At 46.4% G+C, this 18,521-nt stretch overlaps 6 protein-coding genes across 6 annotated transcripts; all 6 read left to right on the top strand.

Moving 5' to 3' along the window:
- Positions 1-267: 267 nt before the first annotated feature.
- Positions 268-1,199, top strand: LOC128298774 (keratin, type I cytoskeletal 9-like; the record flags this gene model as incomplete). The annotated part of the gene is made up of 1 exon (XM_053034556.1): positions 268-1,199. A coding segment is annotated over one exon (822 nt), but the record flags the coding sequence as incomplete, so codon positions are not given.
- Positions 1,200-2,034: 835 nt separating this feature from the next.
- LOC128297949 (uncharacterized) lies at positions 2,035-3,218 on the top strand. Its single transcript, XM_053033668.1, has 2 exons — positions 2,035-2,177; positions 2,248-3,218. Exons 1-2 carry the CDS (start codon positions 2,123-2,125, stop codon positions 3,039-3,041), a joined length of 849 nt encoding a protein of 282 aa, XP_052889628.1. The 5' UTR covers positions 2,035-2,122; the 3' UTR covers positions 3,042-3,218.
- A 3,179-nt stretch (positions 3,219-6,397) lies between these two features.
- LOC128297319 (glycine, alanine and asparagine-rich protein-like) lies at positions 6,398-7,366 on the top strand. The gene is made up of 2 exons (XM_053032944.1): positions 6,398-6,532; positions 6,634-7,366. Exons 1-2 carry the CDS (start codon positions 6,463-6,465, stop codon positions 6,948-6,950), a joined length of 387 nt encoding a protein of 128 aa, XP_052888904.1. The 5' UTR covers positions 6,398-6,462; the 3' UTR covers positions 6,951-7,366.
- A 2,562-nt stretch (positions 7,367-9,928) lies between these two features.
- On the top strand, positions 9,929-10,673 carry LOC128297317 (PE-PGRS family protein PE_PGRS47-like). The gene is made up of 2 exons (XM_053032942.1): positions 9,929-10,026; positions 10,093-10,673. Exons 1-2 carry the CDS (start codon positions 9,963-9,965, stop codon positions 10,671-10,673), a joined length of 645 nt encoding a protein of 214 aa, XP_052888902.1. The 5' UTR covers positions 9,929-9,962.
- Positions 10,674-12,124: 1,451 nt separating this feature from the next.
- On the top strand, positions 12,125-12,831 carry LOC128297318 (keratin, type I cytoskeletal 9-like). Its single transcript, XM_053032943.1, has 2 exons — positions 12,125-12,251; positions 12,316-12,831. The coding sequence occupies exons 1-2, from the start codon at positions 12,182-12,184 to the stop codon at positions 12,633-12,635; spliced, it is 390 nt and encodes a 129-aa protein (XP_052888903.1). The 5' UTR covers positions 12,125-12,181; the 3' UTR covers positions 12,636-12,831.
- Positions 12,832-14,121: 1,290 nt separating this feature from the next.
- On the top strand, positions 14,122-18,268 carry LOC128310168 (procollagen-lysine,2-oxoglutarate 5-dioxygenase). The gene is made up of 3 exons (XM_053046741.1): positions 14,122-14,795; positions 15,748-17,564; positions 17,643-18,268. The coding sequence occupies exons 1-3, from the start codon at positions 14,714-14,716 to the stop codon at positions 17,925-17,927; spliced, it is 2,184 nt and encodes a 727-aa protein (XP_052902701.1). The 5' UTR covers positions 14,122-14,713; the 3' UTR covers positions 17,928-18,268.
- Positions 18,269-18,521: the final 253 nt, after the last annotated feature.

Genomic DNA, 18,521 nt, shown 5'->3' with positions numbered 1-18,521 from the left:
ACTGTATTTTGAAGACTGCAAATGGCTTATCATCTTCACACACAACTGGGAATGTTTTCATCACGAAAACATCTTATCTGGTCGGTAATGTCGACGTAAAAACGAGTATGCCCACTGATAATTGGGACCGTTCGGTAAAGGAAAGCCAATCGTACCGCGTTGGTGTGCGCATGACTTGTGTAATCACATAGGGGTTGAGCTCTGAACCTTCTTGAGACCTGTTCTGAACCTGTGTCCAGCAGTTGATTGTTCTACGCTTGGGAATTGGTTCAGTTTGAGAGGATGTATTTCGTTCTTGCAATACTGGTGGGCATCTTGGGTGCGAATCCCACCACGAGTTATCCGGTAGCGCAAATGCAAGGAAGCTCGAGTGGTGCTGGATCACAGGGTTTCGGGTTCGGCGACCCGAGTGGTGCTGGTTTCGGTGGACAAGGCGTAGGTGCAGGATTTCCTGGAGCAGGATTCCCTGGTGCAGGATTCCCTTTCTTTTCACCTCAGGCTGGAACAGGCCCTGGAATGGGATTTCCACAGTTCGCCGGATTCCCCCAGATGGGCTCGTTTAACTTCGGTGTACCTCAGGGACCGGGTGGTAGTTTCTCTACATCTGGATCGCAGTCCTTCGCCAGCAGTAGCTCGTTTGGCGGTGGACAAACCGGAGCCGGATCTGGTAGCAGCGCTGGAGCTAGCTCGCAATCCACGGGTCATCAGCAACAACCACAGCATGGTGTAATTGGCAGTGGAAGTTCGGGATCGGCACACACTGAGCAACAACCCGATCACGGCTTCATTGGAACGGCCAGTGGAGCGGGTAGTTCCAGCCAGGATCAGTCTAACCACGGCCCACACGGTGGACAAAGTTCAAGTGGTGCTGGAGCACAATCGCACAGTGCTGGTGGACATGGACAGGGACAGGGTGGTTCTGCTAGTGGTGCCCAATCCACCGGGTCTTCGTTCGGACCAGGTGGACGTCATACGGAGCAAAACTTCGGTAACGTCTCCGGTGATAACTTTGGTGTGCGCATCAGTATTGATGAATCAGCCGATGGAACGTATAAAAAAACGGAAACCTCATCATGGGTATGGAACTAGTGAGACTGTCTGCCGGAATTCGATGAAGTAGAACCGTTTAAGCGAATATCTTGGAGTGTGTTACAGTAACATAAACTATAGTAACTAATGTTTATTACCACAATGATACTGCTGCGACTAATAATAAAAAGCTTAACCATTGTTCATTATCGTTACTCTTTTACGGGGGAAAGAATCAATCAAACATCATACCCGGAACAGGCCTTCTCTGAAGCTGACCTCATAAAACTACTTCAAAACCCATCACAAACAAATAATTCGACGATCATGATCGATTGGGAATATCCGCCAGCATCTTCCCCATCGATCGTCGCTGTTTTGGGAATTTGTTTTCGAACTTTTTCCTTCCTTTTTGTTACTCTGGCTGCGATCGAACTCCATCAAAAAATTCGGGCATAAATTGAACCATGACTTTGAATTCTCTTTCAATCAAACATGTCCAAACCGTGTCCGTACGCACTGCGCGATTTCAGCAGCTTCCCCTCCGTGTCTCCGTTGTGGATTAAGAAATACGCTCGTACGTTATATTCCACCTTCAATAATCTAGGTGTGATGTTTCTTCCTTAGCCGTCTACACACCACCTCCCCCGCGGGTCTGGAACCTGGGATTAAGCTCCAAAGCATGTACATGTACGCGTACGAATCCTGACGTAGAACCACGACTGGCTTTTGCACGGTTTTGCTCCATGCCGTCGGGTGTTCTGGCCCGAGATTGTGTATGTGTCAGATGTAATGTGAGTGGGTTTTTTTTTCGCTGTTGTGCTTAAATCCTCTGCCCATTCCGATGCCATCGAAGACTTGCCGATAAGGGTTTAGATCCGTGCGATGAAGGGAGTGTTGCAAGAAACCTGGACACGACACGAACCACCGACCGACGGTTCGTTTGCGAACGAATCCGCCATGACGGTCCGTTAAAAGCGGGACGCAGTGCGCGTAATTGAGTCACATCGAGTGAATTAAGCTGGTGCACGGAAGCTTACCGTCTTTGGTCCGTATTTTGGTCTAGCGCGATCATACAAGAGCTCATCGAACGATGCTGCTGTTACCGGTGCTGCTAGTGTCCGTTTGCATGATTGGGCGTCATGTCGGTAAATACTAGTGTACTCGGGCCGACGTGTTTACGACGGTGCACTTCATTTCTTACCTCACTGCTTACAGCGGCCAACGGGTTCAACGTCAACCAGTATCCTCAGGCACAGGTGAACGCTTGGACGCAGGCATGTCGCAGCTTCCAGGCCCAGGCATTGGCCTCGCAGGCCCAACAGAATCAGTTCTTCTCGAACATGTTCCCGCAGGTGCAGCTCCCACCGCTACCGTTTACCGATCTTTGCTCGCAGAGTGGGTTTGCTGGGGCCGGTGCCGGTGCCAGTGCCGGTACCTTTAGCCACGGTGGATCGGGCGTTGGTGTAACATCGTTTAACAATCGGTTTGGTGGTGACGACGGTGGTTATGGAGGTAACGGAGGCGTGCAGGGCGTTAGCGTCAGCAGCAGTTCGAACGGATTCGGACAGGGTGGAACTACGGTGACGCACTTCGGAAATGGCGGTGCGTCTACTAACTATATCCCCCACAACCAGCACGGTGGCGGCTTTTCGACGGCGAACCGTTTCGGTGGAAGCGCCGGACAGGGTGTAAGTGTGTCGTCCTTTGGTACGAACAATGGCGGCGGCTATGCAACGGCTAGTCGATTCGGTGGCGGGTCCGGCGGTACTACGCACTACGTTTCGAACAATGGTGGAACGGTTGGTGCTTATGGACCGAACGGGGGAAGCTTTGCATCGGCCACCCGTTTCGGAGGCTCCAATGCGGGCGGTAATTACGGTAGTGGTGGGTATGGAGGAGGAAGCTACGGGGGTGGAAAGGGTGTGGCCGTTGGAAGTAGTGTGTCATCCACCAACTTTGGCAATGGGCAAGGATCAGTGCAGACGAGCGTTTACAAGCAGCACTACTAAGACTCACCACCACCACTCACCAAACCGTGCGGTGACGAGATCTACTCGTATCTGTGATCTGATCACGTCCATTAGCATTAATAATCGATAGTACATCGTCGGCTCATCACCTTACATTGAAGCATTCTTATCTGTTAAAGTTCTGTACGAAACCTGCTACCAGTTAAATTAAAATAAAATTGCTCTTGATTGGCAGCTCTGTGCTTTTGTGTTGCTATTATTTGCTTTGATCGTAATCACAACCAATAAAGGAAATACCGGCCTCTGGTTGCAAAGTTTGCGGGGACAAATACACGTAAAAGGCGTAGACTACATTCGTTTTAACTGATTCGATGGGCGGTCGGGATGAAAATTCACCCAGCATCCTCACGACAGACAGTGTTTGGTAACCTCAAACAGAGACATTTCTTATTCGTTAAAAGACTTTTGCTGTTTCGTGACTGAAAACTGTTGCGTGTCGCTTGGTAGAAAACGACGATCACACGCATAATTTTGCACATTCGGCGTCGTTATGTTGATGCGTTGGGTACCATTTCGACCGGTGCGATAAACAACTCCAAAAATAGCAGTTACATAAGCCCTTGAAACCAGAACTCTAGCCATAATTTGATGCCCATCCCAAGATCGCCGAATTGGCAAGCGGTGGGTATGTTTCAACACATCGCATATGTGTGGTGATACAGAAATGGACAACGAGTAGGAAATATATCTGAAAAGCAAAAACTAAATAAAAACGGCACACGGCAGATACACAACACAAAGCAAAGCAGTATTTCGAGACGAAAACAACAAAACTTCCCAACTCGCTCGGAACCGGCACAATGTAAAGCGAGTTGTGTACCGGATTGTGCTCTAGGCCCAGAACCGGTTTCGACGAAGCTGTTGGGAAGGAAGACGCACCACCCCATCGGGAGGAAGGATGTGGGATGCAAAAGAAGACCATTATTGATATCTTTGGGCAAAAAAGCCGCACACACACACACATAACAACAGCCAGAAAGAAGACTACCAGCCTACTACCAACGAGACGAACATCAGGTCCGAAACGGCCGTGCCGAGAATGGAAGAACTTCGTAGTCTGATGTCCGCAGACTCCGGATTACCAACAATGTTCTTCTTAACAGGAGGAAATACGAAGCGATGATAAATTAAATAACTGCCCCAGCCATCAGACACTTTGCTCTGTATTTGCGTTCAATCTATCATCCTGCCACAGAGCGCACGGGTTCTGCTTTGGTTTGTTGACGATTGGAGATAGTGCATCAAGGTTTCGGGTAAATCCCAGGCTCAACAACCTACGTTTTGGTGGTGTGGCAGCTAGCACTTAGCATCTTGAAGGCTATGCTCTAAATTGGGCCACCGCTTCTGGGTTCCAGTATTGTTCCGGGAATACCCGACCTCGGGATTTAGTTATGTTTGGTTTAACCCAACCTAAATTAGGTTACGGAGAGGTTCCAACCGTTCACCTTCGCTTTGATTCGTTTTGTTCACTTCCGAATGCTTGGCTATCGAATTACTTCCGGTCCTAAGGTGGAACCGGTTAGACGAAGCGGAATGACCGTAGCCGATCGTCCCCACGTCCACGAAGCATCCAAAATATTGACCCTCCGAAACTACCCCGTCCGATGGGATGAGAAATTACCCTACAGTTCTTGTAATGATTATAACTTATAAATTCAAGAGTTCGTGAAGAAGCAAAAACCCTCACAAGACACGGTTGATCTCGCGTCACCGAACTCTGGCATTGGTGGGATTGAGACGCGCAAAACAAAAACCACACGCGGACCTCAACCTTGGACGGAGGTTATGTTTACACGCCAACGTAGGTTTTCGTAAACATCATTAGAAGCCGTTTGCCTGCTCGGGAGGAATGTCTAACGTCGGTTGCTTGTTCTTGCTTGTTAACAGCCAGTAGCAGCACACGTACTCGCCATTTTAATAAAACAACACCCTCGCACACATCCCAGCAGCTGTTATTCAACCGGAAAAAGTAATAAAGCTTTCCGATCCCTTTCTCTTAAGCGCACCCTTGCGGATGCTGTTGCTTTCTCTCCTATTTTCACAGAAAAACTTGTTTAAATCCCGCTTCACTCGCTTTATGTAAGTGAATACAGTAAGGGGTTTTAAATTGTTTCTTTCGTGTAGGGACAAAGATGAAAGCAGTAAGCAAATAAATCCAACATTAAAACGATATCAATAAAGATCGCAATCTTGTTTATGGAAGCTGACTTCATCTTCCATTTGTGTTTGTTTGATTTCGAACTGTTCGCTGGTAAGATGTGGGTTAGTATTTGATGTTATGGACAAGCTCGGCTGCACCATTTTAGGGGAGGAGAGGTGTTGTTTTGTTTGGATGAAACGAAAGTCCAAATCAGCCCGGTCAACATTGGCCCCAGCACACAGAAAGCTGGTTTTCCCCCGAAATAATCCTAAATAAACCAGGAAAGGTAAGAAGCCAACAAAACCGAGAAAAGCAAACCAAATTCAATCGAAACAAGCAAACTGCGACAATATGAGATGTGTGGCAGCCGGAAAAAGAGAAGAAGGGAAAAAAAATGTCGCATGCATTAGTGTTTATCAAACCGACCGGGATGCTTCACCAGGCTTTGGCACTTCACTAATGGCTATTGATCTGTCTCGATCTTCACCCGTCCGGGAGGGAGGGGAGATCACCCGCCATCCCGTCCCATGTTGCCCAGTAAGCGTCCGCTGGAGAGGGGGACGTTTAGCACTAGATCCGCACACCGGTGAAGCATACCCGTTGGGGGCCACTGGAAGGTGACAAAGTTTTGGAACTTCACAGCTTCATAGCAGGGGAAGGCAGGGGAACAGATGCGGGGATGATGCTGTGTACGAAAAAAGGAACGAATTTTACGACAAAATTTACATTCGAGTCGGTTGGGGTGGGAACGGTGCGCGTGTAACCGAAATGCAAAATGCTTCTCGCGTCCAGATCTTCTTCGCGACCACTGCCGACCGGGTGTGGGGAGACCCGCGGGACCTACGAGTGGTTGTCACCAGCGTATGGGTGTGCGTTCGGATGTGATAGTAGCATGCGTCTTCCATGCCCTTCCCTTTGGACACCCCCGTCAACCAAGAACTGAACCTGGTGGAAAACTGGTCTTGGACGATTGGATCGAATGATTCTCACCCAAAAAACCTGCAAGGCCCTACGAGCGCTACCACCACCGTGGAACCACTCGGATGGAAGGAAGGGGTCGACGAGAAGGGCGGAAGATGGAATGAAAGGAGAGGCCAGTGGTCGGTTGGTGTGCGTGAAAATGTGGGGACAGTTCCGATGGCAATATATAAAGCACGGCGTTACCGGGATGGACGATATCATTTGCTCAGCTTAAGCTCACAAAGCAGTTTCTACTCGTGTTCGTTGTGTACGTGCGGTGTTAACAGTCCGATTTTCAAGATGAAAGCAATGGTGTGTGCTCTTGCCCTGGCCGCCGTCCTGGCCGTTGCCAACTGTGCTCCGTACCAAAGTGAGTGTCCCCCATCCGTTGCCCAGTTGCAAGTGTGCCTGCACCAGTGCGTGCAACTGCCGTGAGCCTGAGTTTAATCCTTCCCTATTTTACCCCCACAGTTGCGTACCTGATCCCGGTCGATGCCCCGGTGGCCCGTGTCGCTCGTGCCGCACAGTTCAGCGGCAGCGCTGCTAACGCCGGTTCTCAGTCGTTCAGCGCGGGCGGTTTCCCCGGCTTCGGTGGATTCTCTGGCTCGGCCGCTAACGCTGCCTCGCAGTCGTTCACCTCCGGCGGTGGCTTCCCCGGCCATGGTGGATTCTCGGGCTCTGCTGCCTCGGCCGGCGCTCAGTCCTTCTCGGGCGGTTCCGGATTCCCAGGACTCGGTGGATTCAGCGGCTCGGCAGCCAACGCCGGTGCTCAGTCGTTCAGCGGTTAAGCTGTAAGCTAAGTACCGCAGCTTCCTCGCTCCAGGATTCACGAGCGGGAACGAAGCAGCAACGCCTGGTGCGATAAGATCCGCACGCATACTACGCCGAACAGGAAAAGAACCAAGAAACACACACACACATACTAACATACTTATATCAATGTTACTCTACTGACGGCCAGGATTACGTTCTAGAAATCGGTAGTCTGTACAATGTACACACGTAAACACAAGATGTACAAAATTTTGTTAAAAAAAGGAAGCACACACGCGAAACAACGAAATTACATTGACACACATGACACTTGCGTCCGTCGTCGACATGACTGCGGAAGCACAACAAAAAAAACATCGTACGAACAACGAACAGCAACAGCACAGCGCTAAAACAAACAAAAAAGCATACTCAAGGTGGTCGATTGTGATACGTTTGGATAAATTATAATCTTTTTTTTGTATAACAAACAAGTGTTTTATTTGCTTATTGTGCTGCTACATCGATGAAGACAATCGGCTGTAAACATGTCACCGGATGCAGTCGGTAAATCCCTGCTTGGCCTGCAATGTCCAAGCAGGACCCTTATAGCAAGGAAAGAAATCCAGTCAAAACATTACCTCATCGCGATTGTTAGCAAATGGATAAAACGTTAGGTTCGTCGCTTTTGGAAGGCTCGTTCAAGTCTTTTGTTTTTTGTTATCTGTCCATACGTGTTCCCCTTTTGGGGTGCATTAATTGTTTAAACCACATGAGCATTAATTTTATTCGTGAACTAAATTATCGCACAATATGTTCCGAATATTTAGATGTTCTTTTTAAATATTGTGTATTCGACGTTTTGGCTTAGACGATAACATTGGACCGTTGTACCACTACTATGGCCATGAGTGCGAGGTCACTTCGGATGTGGTCTTCGACTATTTAACTAGTTTGCTTCATACAAAACCCTAATTTATTGCGAACAAAAAATGAAATCACTGACGGAAAGAAGCATCTTCTACAGCTTATAATTGTAAAGCAAACACGAGCGATCTGCGATTGCGATCTAATGTGCTGCCGTTTTGGCTTTAACTTGTACGATTTTATCCATCGTTTAAAGTGTTCCCCTGGAAATCTTACATTCTTCGCCAGTGGTTGTTCTAAAATAAACCCTACTGGTCAGATGCGATTGGCCCGATACGTCCGCATAACATAGTTCATCCGGTTTTTTATCACTGTTTGGTTGGCAGATTGCTTTAACTTCTGCAGAGGTCGAAGAGGTTTGCCCGCGATCTTCATCTTTAAATAAAACTGCACTTTATGATATCTCCTGTCAAATGGCCTGAACAACTCTCTGGTCACGCAGCTGAAAATTTTCCAATTTGGTGTAACACATGATATTCGCACAAAGTTTCAAAAATAGTACTCCTAACATTGATTACTGCAATCAAAACAACCTGTAAGTATTTTTCCGAAAACAAATTGTGTTTTAATTGGTAATATTTTGAAACCGTATATATGTGTAGAATCGTTCCTGCACTTCCTTTTGAGGGTATATTGAGTAAGTTTTGTATTGCAGAAAATTATACCCCGGAAGCGGAAAGACTTTAATCAAACTTGGACATTTAAAAAATAAGGTTAAATAAAAAAGACAATTTAACAATTAATTCCAATAAGCTGGGGTGTAATCGGCAGCAATAAATTTGCATCGTCTATTCGCCATCCAATCAACGTATTAAAATTCAACATGCGTGCGTTTGTTTCCTGTAGGAAATGCCTGCAGAGTTGTAGAGAAAAAGAATGTACGGATCGTAGATTGAGTTCCCCTTTTTAATATTTTGCCTCACTCTAACTAAGACAAGTCTGCCCTAGGGCTACTGTTGCAGTGTTGAGCAGAATATCCACTACAATTATTTACAAATTAGACGAAAATGGCATCAAATCTGCTCACATCTTACGGGCCCACAGAGCATGAAAATGTCGTTACTACAATTTATGGGTAGATGGTGCCAAGAAGAAATGAAATGGAGAACAACAAAACCAAACCCTCTTTATCCCATTTTTCATCTCTTACGCAACGAAGAAAAATATATACTCTTACAAAATCGGAACAATCGCACGCCGTTGTTCGAGCAATGCTTTATGCTCTCCCGACGCTGACACTCAACCCATCAAAAGAACGCATCGAAATGATCCAATCCTCTTTACCTCCCTGTGTCTGGGATTACCTGTTATCTGTTACCCCTGCTGGCCCAATTTGGTAACATCAATCATAAAAAAAGTGCTGAATTGTAGCGTAACAGTGTAGTGTGTTCTTGCCGAGCGTGTTCTACACCAACCCGGGTCAGAGTTCCTCCCGGAACATACGCGGCTCTGCAAGTCCATTCGCGGTGCGTTTACCTACACCGCTAGGTCTAAACCTTCTGGTGGCTGCCTCCCGTATCCACCGTCGCTTTCAATGCCTCGCCTGAGCCGGTAAACAGGAACGATCGCTGATGATCGTAATTCGATGGGCTGATGGGCGACTGACAGTACGGTTTAAAAACTGGATTTTAGCGTCTCAAGAACGATGCAGAAGAAGGAGCGGCATGGGAAGGTTGGAGCTTACATCAAGCGAACGTGCAAGTGGGTCCACTCTTGGGTCCGATGCTTGACGCGGTTGAATTAGCTGCTGACTCACACGCTCGTCTCTCGTCTCTCGGGGGCTTTACAAACCTCGCGATCTGCGAATGATATCGAACGGCAACAAATGAACTTGATGTTCTGAGGCCACACGTCCACACACCGCCCTCCACTCTGGCTCAGTTTGTGTCTCTTCTGCTCCAGAAATTCCCACCACTGCCGGTTATCTTCATTTTGTTGGTCTCCATTGTTAGTACCCTAGGGCAGGTATTGCCAGGCACGGTGCCGTTGAGCACGCTTCCATATAAATACTGCTAGGATGTGCTCATTGAAGCATCATTGCGCAACCGCAAGCCCAACCGAATCGACGTCGTGTTTGAGTCTGTAGGTGAAGTAAGGGTGTGTTGTCTGTTTGGTGAAGAATGAAGTCGTTTGTGGTGTTTGCCGCGGCCATATTGGCCACCGTTTCCGCTGCTCCGTATCAGCGTAAGTTTCGGATTCCAAATCAAGTTGCGGCTCCGAAGGTCTGACGGTATCTGTCCCACGTTACAGTGATCCTGCTGGATGAGGCGGATCTTCCGATTGCCCCAATCCGTGTGGTCCGCTCGGCTTCGGACGGTGGACTGAGCGGCAGTGCGGCCAACGCCGGTGCTCAGTCGTTCAACACGGGTGGCTTCGGAGGGTTCCCTGGAGGGTTCGGAGGGCTTTCCGGTTCGGCAGCTAACGCGGGTGCCCAGTCCTTCACCATGGGAGGTGGCGGCGGACATGGAGGATTCCCCGGATTCGGTGGACTGTCAGGGTCGGCGGCCAATGCCGGTAGCCAATCGTTCACGCAGGGTGGCGGACATGGAGGATTCGGAGGTCTTTCCGGATCGGCTGCCAACGCTGGTACCCAATCGTTCACGCAGGGCGGTGGCCACGGTGGATTCGGTGGATCGGCTGCCAACGCCGGTGCCCAATCCTTCACAATGGGCGGTGGCGGTGGACACGGTGGATTCCCGGGCCTCGGTTTCTCGGGCTCTGCTGCTAATGCTGCCTCGCAAACCTTCACCCAAGGTGGCGGCCACGGAGGATTCGGTGGACTATCTGGATCGGCGGCTAACGCTGGCGCTCAATCGATCGTAGCTCACTAAGCTGAACGTTTCACATACCAAACACGTTAACGTTTTTCAAAAATCAACGCAAACAGAATCGGTACAAAAGCGAGTAGAGAGGTGCAACATAAAAAACAAGTAATTTAATGTCCATACGATCATCCAACCACCCCTAAGACACTCAACTGTGTATTTGTGATATTGAGTAGCATCGTCAATCGAGAATCATCCTTAAGTATGGTCAAAAACGCTACTTATTTCCTCAAATAAACCGAGTAAAAGTGTAAAGGAACGTGTCAATTTAATTCCATTTTCGTCATCAACATCGTTCATATCGTTTATTACAATTCAAATCTTGCAACCGTTTAATTCCATTCACCCGGCCTGACACGTGGTGCAATTCTATTGCTAACCCCAATAAACGTTCAAATCAACGCATGGGTGTTAAGATGCAAATGAATAAACGACTGCAAGTCAAACCATAACAAGATATCTTTAAGCTATTGGGGGAAACTTCGAGTTTGGCAATTAGGATTAGAGGATATTATTCATTATTGCGCTTTTGGTTCTTTTTTGAAACCACTGCTTGGTCATTAATATTCCAGTAAGGCAATAATCGTAGAATGAATCTGAAACCGAACTTCTCGAAAAAATTTGTCCAATGTTTTACTTAACTGAAAATGCAAGTAGGTTGAATTGAGACTAAAAGTAGTCCAATCCGTTGTCACAATCTTTTTCCCCCCACTAACAATGACCACAGCCATGACCGTGGAGTGTCCTTTGGGTATAACGATGTTGGAAGCATTTGACCCGTTTCGGCTAGAATTCGTGTTTTCGTTTCGCCAAAATGATTGGGTTTCATCAGAGTGAGTCGTTATCAACTCGTTGCTTCGGACCAGCTGAGTTCCAGTTCCGAAACACCAATGCAAAGACTAAAGGCTAACACAGCTGATAATAAAATTTGATATGGCTGAAAATAAGCCATTACGTTATGTGTACTGCAATCGAGGTAGAAAATGTTCGTTTAACTATATAATATTCAAATAAAGTATAATTTATGAAGATTTAACCAACAGTTAACAAAGTAATATTACCAACAGATGTATGGCTTTTAGAGGAACTTATTTCTAGTTTGAGAATGCTAGAGAATTTACAGCACCTAACCAGAATCAGATCGAGAGCAGTATACGGAAGAGTACTATTGAAGACCTTTCATTTCCTATTTGTATCAAAAGGCCCCTTGCCATTTGTTTAATTTCAACGGGTATTCCACTCCAGCGGGAAAATTGCATGTTTACTTTCCTTTATCGTTCGGTCATTCCTGGTACATATGTTGAGGTTTAGTACTCATTGCCGCATCTCGTTCGTACTGGTTTTATTTTGCTGATAGTGATTACGCACTGGGCGGCTGAAGAATACTTGGTGCCTGGAAGTTCCACATTAGAGGCAACGTATAAAATCGAAGCGTACCTTCGCTGAAGTAATCAGTACAATTACAGCGCTTGCTTTAGTAACGATTCGCAGAACCGTTTTGTAAAACAATCATCATGAAATCCATCTCGTGTCTGTTGGCCGTTGTTGCCCTCGTGGCGGTGGTGAGCAGTGCCCCCGTTGAGAGTAAGTTTGAACCACTCCCGAATTGATGCAGCCGATTACAATGTAATTATTTCCAATGGTCCAGACGGTGAACATCGAGTCGTGCGACAGGCAGGCGGATTTGGTGCCACGGGATCGGCTGCTAATGCTGGTGCGCAATCTTTCAACCAGGGCTTCGGGCATGGCTTCCCGGGACATGGTGGATTCGGTGGATTTTCGGGATCGGCTGCGTCGGCCGGTAGCCAATCGTTCACACAGGGCGGTGGCCATGGATTCGGTGGTTTGTCCGGATCGGCTGCTAATGCTGGTGCTCAGTCCTTCTCGCAGGGTGCTGGTGGATTCCCAGGATTCGGTGGTAGCAGCGGATCTGCCGCCGGTGCCGGTTCTCAATCCTTCGGAGGATAAGCTCTAAACCTCACGATACGCTACGATCTTCATTGGCCAAGTGTCACCCCACGTACGTGGCTCATCGATGTAAAACCCGTGCAATTTATTGACGCTTTTGACTATTGACTTCTTGCTCAGGAATTATACGTCTACCACCAAATCAGTCTTCGTTGTTTTCATGTGTGGAGTGAAAATAAAAACTACAACCATTATCATCAAACTCTTTGCGTGTCTTACTTACTCATTTCGTGTCTTAAGGCATCAGCAGTTACATTCAATCGAACCGATTTTTTTCTGAAATCATGTAGCTGAAGATGAAGATATTATGTAATCTCCTTCCACATATTACAAGTCGTAAAGTGAATCTCTTTCCCTCCAATTACATACTAAAGGTAATCATCGTGTCATTAAATTACAATAAAGGGCCGTACGCCAACCGCAAGTCTTCATCGAAAAATAGGTCATGATCTACGCAAGTTATGCAATTGTTCGCTAAAGAAGCTGATTCGTTCGTGTTGAATATGGTGTAGGAAGGTCGACGATCGTATGAGGAATCTTCAATTAGTTTGACAAAGTATTGCTGACAAAGAAAATATGGTATGTGATAAGCAGCCGGAACAAAATACTCAAAATGATTATTAATGTTCCTCCGTGGTTCAATACCAGGAAACTTCATATAATAACTAACATATCTACATTACAAGAGTTTATGGACAAATTAAACGGTAACTACCAAAACAGGTGTCAAGCAAGTAATCAGTATATATTGAACCAGTTAGTGGTATAATTAGGCTAGCTGATCTTAGGTTAATTTAGTTATAATGTAGTTATAGGGTTATCTTTAATAACGGTAGATATAGTGCTAGGTTACTTTTAATTGATAAGTGCTTTCTGCTTTCATGGGTTTTTTATGCAAATTTTTCCCATAACATTATTCTCATCTAAATCTATCATTGAAAGATACCAGCAATTGCTAATTAAGTAAACATAATCAATGAGGAAAGAAATAGGTGCGAACCCATTAGGCAATAATTTAAAGTGTGTAACAACAGCATTGTAATTGATAAGCTGCCGAGTAACCTGATTGGCTAATGTTAAATCTGGTCATGAAGCTCCACAACACATTCACGTAATTCTATGTATGAATTTTCATTTTTTTGCAAATAACAACTAAACTGTAGCACATATTTTATGCTGAGATCTTGCAGCTCGAACTTGCAGCGAGCATAGGTTCTGTGCAATGTTGTACACTAGCTTGCATGCTTTGTTCGTTTTATCAACGATTTTTAACTTTATCATTTTGAATATTTTTTCTTCCCTTTCATCGAAGCATATGTATGTAAATAGTGTTTTTTTTTCATTAATTTTGCAGAGATATCTAATTTTCCCATTCGAGTGCATTATTCCGAACACTGGAACTTTTCTGAGTTGCCATCTGATGTGACCGGGTAGCTCGACCACAGTTCCGCATCCGAATACAAACAATAAGCAGAAAGGGATCACAACAAACGTTCCACAAAAACAGAATTTTGCGATACAAATGTTTATACAAAATTAAATAGTACAGAAGTTGGTGAAATTTACTACCCTTGCGCAAGAATTATTCCAAAGAACCATAATTTTAAAAAAATACAATGGAAAAATAGACAAAATAGGAACAGACTCCAAATCAACACACAGCTGCACCAGAACATAAAAAAGTTATGCCGTATTCTGTATTCTGCGTTCCGGAAATAAACTTACCCGTCTACCAACGCCAACATCTGTCGCCACTTCGCTCCCGGCATGAGCAGAGGGCTGGAAAAATAAAACGATCTTCACAGAAATAGAGCACATAAGCAAACGCGCAACGTAAACGATCGTGTTGATGCGGTATTCTTCGCTGCTGGTGCTGGCACACTCGTTCCATTACCTCGCTAACTGTGATCGTGAGCGGTTTATGCGGTAGCAACGCTTGCAGTGTCGGTGTTTTCCACACATGTGTTTTATCCATCGTCAACTGTTCCTGGGTAGTCGTGGCATTGAGTGAAATAAGTGAAAAATAAGTGAAGCTGCTGAAAGTGTCGACAGGATATCAATCACGGGCTCGCTACAGAATGGCACATTTTTTCACCAAACATTGGTGGACAGTTTTAGTAATCCTTTCACTGGACTGGTTAACTTCTGCGGCCGATGATGGTAAGTTGCTTTGCTTCGTTTTTGTGATTTAGTACGTTAAGCGAATAGGGGGGACCGTTTGCGCCGGGTCAACTGATAAGCGGCAACAGTGTCGGAAAGGTTTGTTACAATCTCGGGCAAAGTAACGCATGCTGCAGATCGTTCGCTTCCGGGCCGGTCGGATGATGCAAGATAATTTATTGAAGCAACGAAACAACCACAGTAACAAATTACAGCATCCCCAACGAAAACGCATTCTTCATGTGTAAGATTTTCCTCTTCTTTGTCCTGCTGACGGCAGTCACGTAGGCTTTGCGCCGTACATGCGTTCTCGAGTGAGATCATTTCCAGAGCAACCACCTACTACGTGTAAAACAAAGCAGACGATCGTCCACAGTTTTCATTTAGCGCAGGGTGAGTTTTGGGGGTTGTGCAGCATGTGCCTTCTCCCTTCTTAACTCATCAGCAACGCGGCTAAATAAACGAAATTACAGATGTGGTGCACTCAGGATGGGGATGCAGTACAATGTTTATATTGTAAAAAAAACCCGGCACATGAACTCAACGACCGGCGGTCGTTGCTTTGCGCATAGCTGTATGAATAGGGGAATACAATTCGTGCTGGTGATGTTGCTTGCCGAATGAGCTCCAATCTGCTGTATTGTCTTACTGCGATGATGTCGTGGCAATGTTCGGTTTTATATTTCAAACGCATTCGTAAGCAATTTTAATGTCGCATTATCTGTACCGGGGTGTTAAGCTTAGGGAAGGTTTGAACTGAAAGTGTTAATAGAAAAGTATAACTTCTCTTGATGTTAATGATTACAGCATAACAATGGTACCGATAATTAAATTTTCAATGGTACACCTGTACAAATTGCTTTTTGATTATGTGCTAAGGTCATCTATATTAAGGAATTATCATTAGAACGATGATTAATACACATAGAGTAATGTGTCGTTATAATTCCAGAAACTTCGAAAGATCCTCTCATTTTCACCGTGGCCAGCAATGCAACGGAGAGTTATACGCGCTATCTGCGATCAGCGAAACATTACGATCTTGCAGTAACGACACTCGGCATGGGCAAACCATGGCTCGGAGGAAACATGAAGTCCGTCGGCGGTGGATATAAGATTAATTTACTGCGCGAAGCTCTTAAACCGTATCGAACGGAGAAGGATCGGCTCGTGTTGTTTACCGACAGTTATGATGTACTCTTCTTGGCCCCGTGGGCAAAGATCCAGGAAAAGTTTGCCTCATTCGAGGCTTCCATTGTGTTCGGAGCGGAGGGATTCTGTTGGCCGGATGAGTCGCTGAAAAGTGCCTATCCCCCGCTCGAAGGTCGTGGAATGCGTTTCTTGAATTCGGGCTTATTTATGGGGTATGCAGACAAGCTGTACAAACTGCTCAAATCTCCATTGAAGGATACGGAAGATGATCAACTGTACTACACGAAAGCTTATCTGGACGAGGAATTGCGTCAAGAGCTTAACATTAAACTGGATCACATGGCCACACTGTTCCAGAATTTGAACGGCGTAGAGGAGCAGGTTGTACTGTCGTTGGAACCGACCGAGAAGGAAGCCACGTTGACAAACTCCGAGTACAACACAAAACCTGCCATCGTGCACGGTAACGGTCCCAGTAAGTTGACCCTGAACAGTTACGCCAATTATTTGGCCGGTGCGTTTGTTGACGGTGAGTGCAAAACGGTACAGGAAGATCGTCTAACCCTCGAGAAAGATGCACCGCTGCCACTCGTTACGATGGCTCTGTACGTCGAGAAACCGACACCATTCCTGGAAGAATGGTTCGAAAGAATTGTCAAGCTAAACTATCCTACCGATCGGTTGGATGTGCTGATACACTCAAACGTAGCGTATCATGCAGCGACGGTCAAATCATTCCTCGAACGCCAGGAAGGACGCTATCGTTCACTCAAGCTAATAGACCACGATGCGGACTTTACCGAAATGGCAGCACGAAACTTTGCCACGAAGCATTGCGAACAACGCGGTTGCGATTATCTGTTCGTTGTTGATTCAGAAGGACATTTGGACGATGTGAACGTGCTACGATCGCTTATCGAAGCGAACCGGAATGTGATCTCACCGGTGCTGACACGTCCGGAGAAGGTTTGGAGCAATTTTTGGGGTGCCCTCAGTGGTCAAGGTTTCTATGCACGTTCGAACGATTACATGGACATCGTGGGCCGTAAGCTGCTCGGTCTGTGGAACGTTCCCTTCATCTCGATCGTGTACTTGGTGAAGCGGGCCATATTGACCGACGTAAGCTACGAACTGCAGGAAACCGATCCTGATATGGCTATGTGTTGGCACTTCCGTTACAAGGGCATCTTCATGCACGTGATCAATATGGAGCAGTACGGACATCTGATCGATACCGAGTACTTCGATATGACGCGCACCCATCCGGACTTTTACCAGCTGTTTAACAATCAACATGACTGGGAGCAGCGCTATCTTGCGCCGGGTTACAAGCAGCAGCTCGAAAAAGGCTTCGTACCGAAACAACCCTGTTCGGATGTGTATTGGTTCGCGCTCGGTTCGGATCGCTTTTGTGATGATCTACGCGAAATCGTAGAAGCATTCGGTGAATGGTCGGACGGTTCGCATTCAGACAAACGTTTGCAGGGCGGTTACGAGGCTGTCCCGACGCGCGACATTCATATGAACCAGGTGGGATTGGAGCAACTGTGGTTAAAGCTTCTGCAGCTTTATGTGCGTCCGCTGCAGGAGAAGGTGTTCATCGGCTATTTCCACGATGTAAGAAATGCGTGTCGAAAGCGAACATTTAGACGAGAGCTAACATAAATATCTTCTTTCCCTTCAATCGCTATATAGCCACCACGATCTCTGATGAACTTTGTCGTTCGTTATCGGCCAGACGAGCAACCATCGCTGCGACCCCATCACGATTCGTCCACGTACACAATTAACGTCGCACTGAACTCGGTCGGTGTTGATTATGAGGGCGGCGGTTGCCGATTCTTGCGCTACAACTGTTCCGTTACGGACACGCGTAAGGGCTGGATGCTGATGCATCCGGGACGCTTGACGCACTTCCACGAGGGTCTGCTAACCACCAAAGGAACGCGCTACATTATGATTTCTTTCGTAGATCCGTAAAAAGACTGCGCACACGACTGCCTCTTCCGACACGCCAACTTGCCACAACCAGTGCAAAGCCTTTAGACTCGTTTTCCATTATAATCGCTTATTTAACCCAATGGCGGAAAGAGAAGCAGAGTAGCTTTTGTATTTGCAGATAGTGTAAGATTGTGTTCATTCTAGTTTCTTTGCGGGGAGGGATTCAGCTGTGCCATTAGAGTTAACGGCGTGCGTATGCTATAGGGTCGCATACTTGGTCGATGTAGGTTTTAATAATAAACGAAAAAAAACACGAATCAAACTAACAACCTTACACATTCAGTTTCGCATTTACTGTCTGTCTTGATCGAAAAAAAATCAATCTTCAATATTGATTCTGCTCGGAGCATTACTATCTCCCCGATAGTAGGCAGCCGAGCCCCATTGGCCAAAGAGGTTACGCAATGCGCTCCCTAGGGACCCCCCTTCCCAAGCAACCGGCACGAGTGGACCAACCCAAAAAACGTGTCCCGCGCTGTAGTGAACTTGCTCAATTTAGAACACCCATTTGGGCAAAGAAAATGATTTCTTCAAAAGTATCCAACCATCGTGGGCATAAGCGCAATGTTGGAA

Source organism: Anopheles moucheti, chromosome 2 (assembly GCF_943734755.1).
Source record: "Anopheles moucheti chromosome 2, idAnoMoucSN_F20_07, whole genome shotgun sequence".
NCBI lineage: Eukaryota > Metazoa > Arthropoda > Insecta > Diptera > Culicidae > Anopheles > Anopheles moucheti.
Note: the sequence above shows the minus strand (reverse complement) of the source record. Positions and strands in the feature narration are given on the sequence as shown.

What these genes read in the sequence shown, in the direction of transcription:
- LOC128297318 (XM_053032943.1), top strand. Translation starts at nt 12,182, where the DNA reads ATGAAATCCATCTCGTGTCTGTTGGCCGTTGTTGCCCTCGTGGCGGTG. An exon ending in GAGCAGTGCCCCCGTTGAGA is followed by an intron (nt 12,252 to 12,315) that starts GTAAGTTTGAAC and finishes CCAATGGTCCAG; the next exon opens with ACGGTGAACATCGAGTCGTG.
- LOC128297949 (XM_053033668.1), top strand. Translation starts at nt 2,123, where the DNA reads ATGCTGCTGTTACCGGTGCTGCTAGTGTCCGTTTGCATGATTGGGCGT. An exon ending in CATGATTGGGCGTCATGTCG is followed by an intron (nt 2,178 to 2,247) that starts GTAAATACTAGT and finishes CACTGCTTACAG; the next exon opens with CGGCCAACGGGTTCAACGTC.
- LOC128310168 (XM_053046741.1), top strand. Translation starts at nt 14,714, where the DNA reads ATGGCACATTTTTTCACCAAACATTGGTGGACAGTTTTAGTAATCCTT. An exon ending in AACTTCTGCGGCCGATGATG is followed by an intron (nt 14,796 to 15,747) that starts GTAAGTTGCTTT and finishes TTATAATTCCAG; the next exon opens with AAACTTCGAAAGATCCTCTC. An exon ending in TCATCGGCTATTTCCACGAT is followed by an intron (nt 17,565 to 17,642) that starts GTAAGAAATGCG and finishes ATCGCTATATAG; the next exon opens with CCACCACGATCTCTGATGAA.
- LOC128297319 (XM_053032944.1), top strand. Translation starts at nt 6,463, where the DNA reads ATGAAAGCAATGGTGTGTGCTCTTGCCCTGGCCGCCGTCCTGGCCGTT. An exon ending in CAACTGTGCTCCGTACCAAA is followed by an intron (nt 6,533 to 6,633) that starts GTGAGTGTCCCC and finishes TTACCCCCACAG; the next exon opens with TTGCGTACCTGATCCCGGTC.
- LOC128297317 (XM_053032942.1), top strand. Translation starts at nt 9,963, where the DNA reads ATGAAGTCGTTTGTGGTGTTTGCCGCGGCCATATTGGCCACCGTTTCC. An exon ending in TTCCGCTGCTCCGTATCAGC is followed by an intron (nt 10,027 to 10,092) that starts GTAAGTTTCGGA and finishes CCCACGTTACAG; the next exon opens with TGATCCTGCTGGATGAGGCG.